This window comes from Poeciliopsis prolifica, unplaced genomic scaffold, assembly GCF_027474105.1.
Source record: "Poeciliopsis prolifica strain line A6 unplaced genomic scaffold, Auburn_PproV2 SCAFFOLD029, whole genome shotgun sequence".
Taxonomy (NCBI): domain Eukaryota; kingdom Metazoa; phylum Chordata; class Actinopteri; order Cyprinodontiformes; family Poeciliidae; genus Poeciliopsis; species Poeciliopsis prolifica.
This window is the reverse complement of record NW_026562404.1, coordinates 1,857,136-1,867,711: the sequence shown is the minus strand read 5'-3', so window position 1 is coordinate 1,867,711 and position 10,576 is coordinate 1,857,136. Positions and strand designations below refer to the sequence as shown.

The 10,576-nt window shown below is 40.5% G+C and overlaps 1 protein-coding gene across 3 annotated transcripts in view; it reads left to right on the top strand.

The window, feature by feature from the left end:
• Nucleotides 1-2,593: 2,593 nt before the first annotated feature.
• The window catches only part of LOC129372448 (TOX high mobility group box family member 2-like), a 95,864-nt gene continuing 87,881 nt past the window's right edge, over nucleotides 2,594-10,576 (top strand). For 2 of the 3 annotated variants that reach the window (XM_055049777.1, XM_055049776.1), the window contains exon 1: nucleotides 2,594-3,269. In XM_055049777.1, the coding sequence (XP_054905752.1) occupies nucleotides 3,165-3,269 (105 nt within the window). In that variant the 5' untranslated portion in view covers nucleotides 2,594-3,164. The remainder of the gene's footprint in view (nucleotides 3,270-10,576) is intronic. The other variant, XM_055049774.1, reaches the window with a different exon arrangement.

Below are 10,576 nucleotides of genomic sequence, written 5' to 3'. Positions count from 1 at the left end.
AATACTGATCATTAGCATGCGCCTGGGCAGCGAGGGATGCTGGGAAAGAAGCACTGCACACACAGCACTCCACATTCCATTCCCATGAAGCCATGGCACCGAGCCATGAGGTTAACCCTGTGTTTGCTGGGACGCCAGGAAGAGTGGCAGGATGTGCTCACCCTATGGTATGATCTCACCCCAATCTAACAGATTCGTCCAGTCGAGCTGCTGTCAGGTACTCCCGTCATGTTTCACGTGAGAACTATTACATTCTTCTTAGAGTTACAGCCCCTGATAATCGAGAACAACTTAAACACTGTTTGTTACACTTTTAAGTTAATGGCAGGGGAGGCAGAAGCGTGATTTCCTTCTCTGGATTCATTGCAAAAATGATTGCAATCGGAGCTCTTTAAACAAAACGACATCAGCAGACTGTTGAGCATTATTTTGAGGGCTGGCTGTAAGGATGGGCTGTAAACTGTGGCACAGTAATAACGCTATGCAGCAGAAAATGTGCTCTGTTCTGTACTTTGCCTTGACATGATTGAAAGACAATGGTCCCATGGATAGGCCATTTCGACATCAAATGTGCACGCACATCACAGGGCAAGGGTGTGCTATCCATCACATTCGGAGAGCTGTCAGAGGTATGGCTCGCACAAGCCAGGTTTCTCCCACCCCACCCCTCCAAGCATTTGCAGCTGCGTGGCAATACAAGATTAAACCTTCTTGTATATATTCCACCCTGAACATGCAATTTTCTGTACACCTTCCAAAATGCCTTGCACCGTCGTGTACGAGTTTTGCAGGTTTTCGCGGAGCAGGAGGCAGCCGTGGGAGCCAACGGGCAAACCTAAAGATTTGTCGTCCCCCATCTCCAAACCGTCTCATACACACTTTTTTTTTTTTAATTCCTATCAAATATTTAGCAAAATTTCTTCTTTTACAATATTTATTGACATAATAATTAGCTGTGCTATTGGCTTTTTGTTGAAGTAATAATAAAAGTAATTTTGATAATGATGATAACAGTGATTGTACCAATGATACTAATATTAATATAATTTATACAGTGGAAAGAGAAACAATGAAGTGAAAAATGGTAGTAAAAAAGAAAGCAAAAAAGATAAAACCATCTTGTGCGGTAAAACTTGCCAACTGAGTAAGTTTTAGGGCTCAAAAAGGGATCATGCATTGTGGTCTAAAAGTAATGAATTTCAGTTTTATGGACACTAAGTTTCATGGGTGCTAAAAGAAGCATGGGTTAGCAAAGCAAATTAGCTGATTTTCAGTATAGGGAAAACATGAACATGAACAGAGTATTCGATTGTGTGAAATAATTCTAAAGAGCCGCCTGGTCTTGGCTCAGGTCCGGCCTGTCGTCCCCTCTGTACCTTTGGGTGATTTTTTATCCCAGGCTGGTGTGTTTTTTGTTTTACGAACTTGGAGTGGAGAGGTGGTCTCCTCCTTCTGAATTTTATTTCACGGACAACTTCTGCCTTCACATCTAGGCACATTTACATAATAACACATACACACTCTTATACATGGGAGTAATCATGCAGACAGAATGCAGCAGCCAAGAAATCAAAAGTGGTGTTTTTAACTTTTATAACTTCAGCTGAGCAGAGACATTAAGTTCTTTCTGTGTTACAGTCCTTATATATTAGTAATTTTATCTCTGTTTTATAGTATTGTGGCATTTCTTTTTCTTATGCATAAGGGTGCCGTCTTTTTCTCACTGCAGCCTGTTGTCCCAGTCATTTCAGAAAGTATAATGCACAGGCCGAAAATGATCCTAAAACCATCACCTGAGTTCACTCATCAATATTTAACTTTTACTGTTTCAACGTGATCCATACATTTTGCTCAAGAAAGTTGAAAATGAATCAGTGACCTCCGTCAATTTCCAGTTTTCTGAAATATTCCGTAAAGGAATTTCCCATTCTTGCCATTTTTAGAGTAAATCTGTTACCCATACTTCACAGCAAATCACTGTTTACTTCACAAAAACATAAATAAAATAAAATAAAATAAAAATCAGCCTTTTGTTGTTTTTTTTCAAAACTTTAAGGGCACACTCCTGTTGGGTTTGGACCTGATTAGACAACAACATTTTGATCTCTAATCCAAATGTTTGCCTGTCACGAACCGGCTCAGCCACATAAAACATTCATAATAAGATTAGCAATGAAAAAGTTAGAATAGTTATGTCATTTTGCCTTCCATGAACATTAAAGCATTACAGGACCTACTGATTGATGTATTGATTAAAAGTTGTTGGTCTGCACAGTAAAGCCGAACAGGGGGGGAAACAAAACAAACAAACATTAAAACACGGTCGGACTAAAAAGAGAGACTTTGTGCAGCCTCCTCCCATCCGCCTTGGCACAATAACCCAAATGGAAGCCTTTATGAAGCCCTGATGGAAGCAGAGTGCGCTTCATAATGCACAGCCGTGCACACCACTACATTTCCAGCTAATCAGAGGCGCGCAGTTGCAGAAAGGAGAGCGGTTGCCAAGGCAGCCACCAATCTCCCCTCCCCCCCCCCCTCTCAGCTCCCTCCGCTCCTCTTTCCCGTTTATTATCGGCAGAGGTCGCATGGCAGAGGGAAGTCCAACCACTTCTGTACTGGAACCAATGCAAGAATATGCAGCTCCATAACAAAGCCCGTATGGAATCCTGAGAGCAGCGGAGGAAGCGCGCGTCCGTGGGGGCTGTTTTAATTGTTTTCTTTAAAAAGAAAGAAAGAACAAAAAAAACGTGAAAAAAAAAGAACCCACAAAACAGGATCTAAGTTGGAGGTTTGCATTGTTTGGCCAACACGTGCGTACCACCAATGCATTTGCACTCTCCGTGTAGAGCGAGTGAGTGAGTCTGCTTCGCATCCTGGTGCCGGGCTCTGAAGGAAGGACTGCGCATCAGCGGAGTTGGTGCCGAAGTACGAATTGCGAAGAGAAGAGAAGAGAAGAGAAGAGTGCACCGAGTAAAACTCCTGCACTTGTTTGGGGTTTTCTTTCATTTTTATTTTTATTTATTTATTTATTTTTTTATTTTCAGCGTGAGTGTGTGTAATCACTCCTGCTCTCTCGTGCTTCTGGGCGGTGTGTGTTTGACAAGACAACAGTGAGTGAAACACGCCGAAAGTGATTTCATGCCTTCAGTCTCGCTCAGCCTGAGATGGACGTGAGATTTTATCCTGCGCCCCCGGCAAATGTGGGTTCATGCTCCCTGCCGACTGATCCAAGTTGCCTGAGCTCGCTGGACTATTACCACTCGAACAAGGTAAAACGAACCTCCGTGCTCTGCAATCCTGTGTCACTTGTCTGTTTAGGAGAGGAATCATACATCCTGCAGCAGTCGCGCACTGTAAACGGATGCTTTTGTACGCGCTTTTGCCAAAAGGCAAACACAAACAAATAAAAATCCGTCAGGTGTGTGCAAGTAAAAGTGCACTAGATACGCTTTTACTGAGACTGAACTAAGTGGTATTTTTGTTGTTGTTGTTGTTAAATAACACTTAATTGATTTAAATATATATATATTTTTTGACAGTCTGCTGTTCAACTTTTCTTCTCCTCTACATACCTTTCATGATAATAATGTCCCTGTGGACGTTGCGCAGTTGTGTTTTGCATAAAGCTGGCATGACATCTCCATAGGCAGAACAGAGAGAAATTATATGCATTCCATAAAGCCCGCTGCTCACTGCTGTCCGGTTCAGTATTACGCACTCCTCTCTGTAATTTCTTGGAGGCTTTCCACATGGAGTTAGGCGATTAAATGGATGTGTGCCTTTAATACACAGTTAATTACTTTGCAGCGAGCCAAGCGCTGTCTGGTTGTTTTCTTTCGCTCAGTTTTGACAACCTGCGGGGTTTTGTTTTCTTGACCTGCGCAGATCCGCCGTTCGCAGCGCCGCTGCCCCTTACAGCTTGATTCGTTAACATGGATACAGTAATTAATTATGTCTAAAAAAAAAAAAAAAAAAAAAAAAAAAAAAAACAAAAAGACAAAACTGTCTTGTCAGGCTGCAAATAGAATAGGTGGATTTTAACGAGCAAAAGCGTCCCCCACAGCATGATGGTGCCACCACCTTGTTTTGAGCTTTTATGTGTTTTATTTTAACACATAAAAGTGATTTTATGTGTTGAAATAGTTGAAAAGCATGTATAATTTTTCTTCCACTTCACAATACTTAACAGTATTGCTATCGGGATGACAATGATACACGTTGACAACACAGTACCAGGTGCAAAGCAACACAAACAAGCTCACAAACTCCAAATATTAATGTGAACAGGAATTTTTCAGCTCTTGAATTCGCTTCAAGGCTGTCTGCTTGTTTGAATTAGGAATCGCTGTTGCCACTTACCACGACTGGAAGGATAAATCCTCGGCCCCTACAGATGCTGACCTGCTGTCTGAAGTTGGTTCGAGATTAAAGAATGGTTCAGAGTTCTCTCTCCTACAGATTAAAGATAGTTTTTGAGTTTAAGAAGGAGGGAATGATGCGAAACTCAGTCGGGGATGTTTGCCTTTCGCTGTGTGGGCACTGGAAAATCTTTCTAACTGAATGGAACAATCCTGTAGTCAAAGTCTCCAGGTTTCGGGTCATGAAAAGTTGTGTAACAGTGAACTTGACAGTTTTGATTTGAATGCCTGTGAAATGAGTACCTTGTAAAACTTTTATCGATAAGGGAAGTTTTCACCTGCGACGCATCAGTGGGATTTATTTTTCTTTCTTTTTTTAAACTGTGTCCCCCCACCCCCCGAGCTCAGGCTATCTTTTTTTGTAGGTCAAATGAATTAGGATCATCCTCCATGCGGATAATCCAGAGAATACGCTGCTATCTATGCGGAGCGCATGAATCCTGGAAACAAAGCCACGAGATATTAGATATAAAGCACTTATGTGAGAACGAGAGAGAGTGAGAGAAAGTGACTCTAACCACTGGTGCTGGCAATGAAGTGTGGCTTCCCTTAGAAATTACAAGTGTTCATTTAAATAATTAAAACTGCTCTACTCTCTTTACTCTGGGTTCTCTTGACAAAAGGAGCAGAAATTTTCTATCGTCACATGTGTAACACTAACTACCCCTCACTAGCGATACAAATGAGACCGGTGGGGGATCGTTTGGTGTCCTGTTAACACAACGCACAAGGTCAAGTTCCTCTCTGAGAAAACCCGTCAAGCTGACTGTGGCGTGAAACAGACATACTGTAACGAACGAATCAGACGTGCCTCCCGTGAATTATCTCCGACAGCCTTGGTTTGCAAGTTAATAAATTCTGCCCACTGAAGCTGCAGTGAGGCCAGAGGCTAATCACTAACATGGATGTGTTTCTTTAATGCTTGACTTTTCAGAATCGTGTGGAATTTTTTCTTTTTTTTTCCTTTTTCTGGTTACATCTAAGTTTGTCGATAATATTGTTAGCTTGTTGTCCTGCAGGTACAGCATTATTACAAAGAATACAAAATGGTTTAAATCTTTGGAGTAAAATCTAAGGTTCCCAACTGGAGCCATATTGGCAGAAAAACAATAGTAGCAATGTTTTCACTTTAGAGTGTATGTTTTTATATAAGAGCAAAGGAAATGATAAACATTTCTACTATTCTTGCATTGCATCCACAAATTTTAATGTATTATATTGTGTTGTACATGATACACTATCTGGAGGTAGAGCATAATTGGACAATAAATTATGGTTTTATTTGAAAAAGTAAATCAAAATCTGAATTGTGCGGAATTCATCTAAGTTCAGCCCACTCTGCTATGATACCCCCAAATAAAATCAACCAACTGTCTTCACAAGTTTCTCAATTTGGCAAACTCTGAACTTACCGATCCTCCAGTGAGACATGCTGATGGCAGCATCATGCTGTGGGGATGTTTCTCTTGAACAGATACAGACACTGGTGTTGTTAAAAGGGCCTGTGGCTTGTTGAAGTTTGTGTTGTATTTCAAAGCTCCACTTTTAAATATTCAGCAGTTTAGTATTTGAACAGGTAAATCACTGTGATTTCTCTATTCAGCAGCTCAGTTATTAAAATCCCCATTAAAATTGTGTCCTGTATTCTGAGCATAGCTGAAAGGTGACCACCAGTGGCAGATGCATGGCAGGTTGAGGACATCGGATTTAAATGGAAAGTGTTTTATTAAGAAGGAAAAAACCAACAGAAACTAGCTGGAAGTGGGTAAAAACGTTTCTCTGGTCTACAGTTTTATGTCCCGCTTGTCTACGACTGAGCCATTCGTAATTCTGTGGGTTTTAGATTGTGTAACAAGTTTTTGTGACGTCCATGCAGCACATGCTGTTGTCGTGCCTTCAATCGTTGGTCTGCCCGTTTGGACCTTTTGATTCTACCTGTTCTCACTGTCCAGTTTAAATTAGCAACTATTACAGTGTACCAATATTTACTCTGATTATTTGCAGCTGCATAGATCATTTCCTTTAGCTTCTCTGCCTTGTCCATGATCGACACACACACACACATACGCACACACACACACACACACACACACACACACAAAAACACCTCACAGGAAGGAAATGTGAACTTTGTCCTGTCTTTGATGTCAGATGTTTATAGAGATAAATCATTTTACTTGTTCACACTTTGCTAAAAGATTCTTCTATGCCGAGCATTTGGAAAAGGTAAGAATGTCCCTCCCAAAAAAGAGATGCTAGACACGAGCAGTGAAAGTACATGAAGTGCAGATTGAAACGATGCATGGAGATTTATAAATAACCGTGAAGATGTCTACTTCAGTAGTTTCAAAACTCCGTATTTTGCTGTGAGGCTGAATGGTTGTCTTGCTGTTGTGCTTCGCCACATCTGAGAAGAAGAAGAAGCTGTAGAAAACTATGCCGTCACGGGAGCGTTTTGCTCCGAGACTGACGCACAACCTGCAGTACCAAATTTGAACACTTTCAGGCGCATTTACATTCTCGGTGTGTGGCAAAACGTCTCGCTCACGAGACAAGATCAGACCCATTAGTGGGTTGATGAGAACAAAATTACATTTTATTAACATTATTTTTAAAAGTAAGAATACTTGTAATGTTGTATACTTGTACAACATTTTCAGGTTTAGTTCCAACTTCTTTAAATTTAGGGATTTTGAACTGGGCTCTTTCAAAGAATTGGTTCATTTTAATATTTAGTTATTAAACAGACAGCCCCGGGCTGCTAATTTAATCCGGCTCTATAGTCATTGCTAAATATGATAAAGTAACTAGTTTCTTCATTAGAACGTGTACATTCATGATGCAGCACTTCCAGCTCATCATTTTGTCTTTTTGAGTCGTCAGTCAAAACATAGCATGTCCGTCTGTCCGGCTGTGTGAACAACCAAGATGAAATATAATATTTGCATATCAAATAAGCAATTCACATACAATGTGCCGTGCTCTTCCCCTTGTGCCTGTTCTCTTCCTTACTCAATGGAGTCGCAAAAAAGGAGCCGCAAAAAAGTCATTAAAAAGTCGCAACTGTGGCTCAGTTTGCATTGTTTGTTTTAAGAGACTATCCTCAATTCAGTTTCAGTTCAGTTTATTCATTTCACGCGACACATGTCATCTGAAGGCACTTTACTAAAAAGTAATTTCTGTAATTGTTATGGAACTGAGTGTTAACAACCAGCGTGATTGATTTTCTGTCTTCATTAGCCGAGTCCGTCATTTAACCGGAGAACAACTCAAGAACTACTTTCCTCTTATTTCAAAGTAAGGGCCTCAAACAGAAATGCATTTAGGGGAAGATGATATTATAATATTAAGGTTTAGAATATAGAATTGCAGCTTAAGATATTGATGATCTGCCAAAGCAGAGAGATTGTGGATATTCGTTTCATTTTCCTCCTCCGTCTTCTACTTTATTAATTAACTTTTAGGTACTAGTAATCACTGATTTGTGCCTTTGACAACTACTGTGGGAAAATGTTGGCTTAACATTTAATTAGAATTACTGCGTCAAATAAAGTTGTGCAATTGTCGCATGTTTGTTGGTCTTCAAATGCAACAATGAAGATGCTAATCCTGCTTTCTTCTAGAAGGCGAACTGCTAAAGAAATGAACTTGACTGTGCTTTGATTTTCAAGTAATTGTTAACTTGTTGGACTAAAGGCATCGTATCTGAGGGTCCCTTTAGCCAAAATAATGCAAACATGGAGCAGTCAGACAAGTCATTTTTTCATAGTGTTAAAAATGTCAATTTGTTTGCATTCGTTAAAGAGACTCCAACACAGCTGCGTGACACAGATGGACAGCAAGTTAAATTTTTCAATGTTAGATTTCAATTGATAAATTCCAATTTGCACAATAATGGCGGCTAGCAAAACAGAAAGTTATGACAGAAAGTATTAGTGATTTATTTACCACATTTTTGTCTTTGATTTTCGTGAAACATCCAGTGACTTTAACACATGACCAGGCTTCAAGACGGTTTTTTAATCAACTTGACTAAATGCAGTTAGTGTTGGAACGAGTCATATATCCCACCTTGATTTCAGAGAGTCAGGAAAAAGAATATAAAGCAATCAGTTTTCCCCAATAACTAAACTGAATGCCTTTATTTTGACCAGTGACTGACCTTTTATATTGTGGATGCACAATGACTGACAGATCCCTTTTCTATGGAAATCATCTGTTTTGTTTGTCCCAATGAAGTATTTCATTTTAGGCTTATTGCTGAGCGTCTTCATATAGAAATCGATTTGTCTTGAGCTTTAAATATGTTTTTTTTCCTTTTGGTGTGGCCCCGCAAATACTTTTGATGCAGGGATTTGGAGATCAGCAAAATTGCACAAACTGAAGAGAATCTGATCATTTTTTTCCTTTCACCTGATTTCTCTGTGTATCCTTACAGTAATTTTTTTTTTTTGTGATGTGTGATTTTATATTTTACATAGAAGCACTCGCCTTTACATCAGGGGCCTGCGGTCGGCTTGGAATAAAGCTGTGTATCCATTTGTAAGACAAACCTGACCATGACAGAAATATTGTGCCATTTTGGTATCGCAAGATCTTTGGCAGTGTGATCCTGTTACACTCCTAACACGCCAGCAGCTTGAGTGTGATGGGAAGCATTTGAAGTAAACACATACGCATTGTCTCATAACATGTCAGACTGTAATTCTACTGTGGCTACTTTTCAGAACAACTCTGGTTTGCTCTCAGAGGCAGGAACATGGTGCCTGCTCCTTTATTTGAATACCTTAATCAAACAGTGCTGACTGGTGCAGCTGGGGTGAGGTGCTTGTCTACAGTACAGCAAAAGGATAGAGTGCAGACAGAGTAGGGCCTGTGTTTATACACTTACGCCCCACCCAGCTCATATATCATCCCAACAACCGATATCTGCAAGGAAAGAAAAAAAAAACATAACTGAAGGGCCGTCTTTGTTAGTTGGTGGTCTTCTTTGCCTCAGATAAGCTGGGGAATGACGTGATCCATTTGCATGCCTTATCACAGTTTTATTTTTTATGACAGCGCAGACATGCAAAGGGCTGAATTACCTTTTGTTGCTTTGTCCAACCGCTTCCCATCAAGTGATCACCCTTTAAGTGAAGCCACCTTTCTTGAATAAACAAAGACAAAACATTATTTATTGTTTGATTTGGCGACGCGGGAGAGCTATTTTTAATACCTTGAGAGCTTGAATGCGGCTGTCAAAAATCAGCAATCCCTGTAATGCTGGCTGTGGTGTACATTCACAGTGAGTCGTGTTTTCACTATTAGCTAATGACAAACTCTGTGGTATGTGACAGAAGGGCAGAGGGGGAGAATGAAGGGATAAGAGAGAGTCAAATGGGTTGAAGTAATCAGCGCCCCCCGCCCACCCCTGTACGGGACGCTCTGGATGTGTGCGTCTGCGCGTGAGAGCGTATGGGCATGTGTGACTGGGCATGCTAACTCTGGAGCATTCAAGCGTTTTGCTGACTATGGAGTCACAATCACAATTGCTTTCATAGCCCTGTGCAGAGGAAAGCCATGCATACCACAGTAAAGGCCGGTGATAGACTGCGAGCAGGGGCAGAGCAAAACCACCCACTAAATCGTATTCTCCTTGCACCGGCACACAGGGGAGATTTTAATGGGGATTCCAAGCATTTGAAATCATTTCAATAAAACTGCAACAGGCTCTTAGAGAGGCTGACTCAGTAAACCTGTATGAGGTCCAGACATTTCGCTTACTTTTTGCATTTTATGTACTAATATTCTTGCGTATTTCACTCTGTCTGAGAAGCCATTTTTATCAACTGTTTGTTTTCGTCTATGGACATGCGTCGGACATTTTCCAATACTGGTTGTGATGATATAAAAAAACAAATCAAAACATGAATATAGATGGGACACCTGGACCACAAGCAGCTTTATTAATCACTTCTTCACTATTCAAATGCCTCACATCTCTTTGTTTGACCTTTAAATGCTGTGTTTGATGTGTGCTACGAGAATTACATTTTGAATAGGTGTGTAAATGCGTGTGTGTGTGTGTGTGTGTGTGTTAATGATGGGGGGAGGGTTAGTGTTGGTCCATGTGGTAATTATTGGTCATGCCGGTACCAAGCTACTTTCTCATTGCG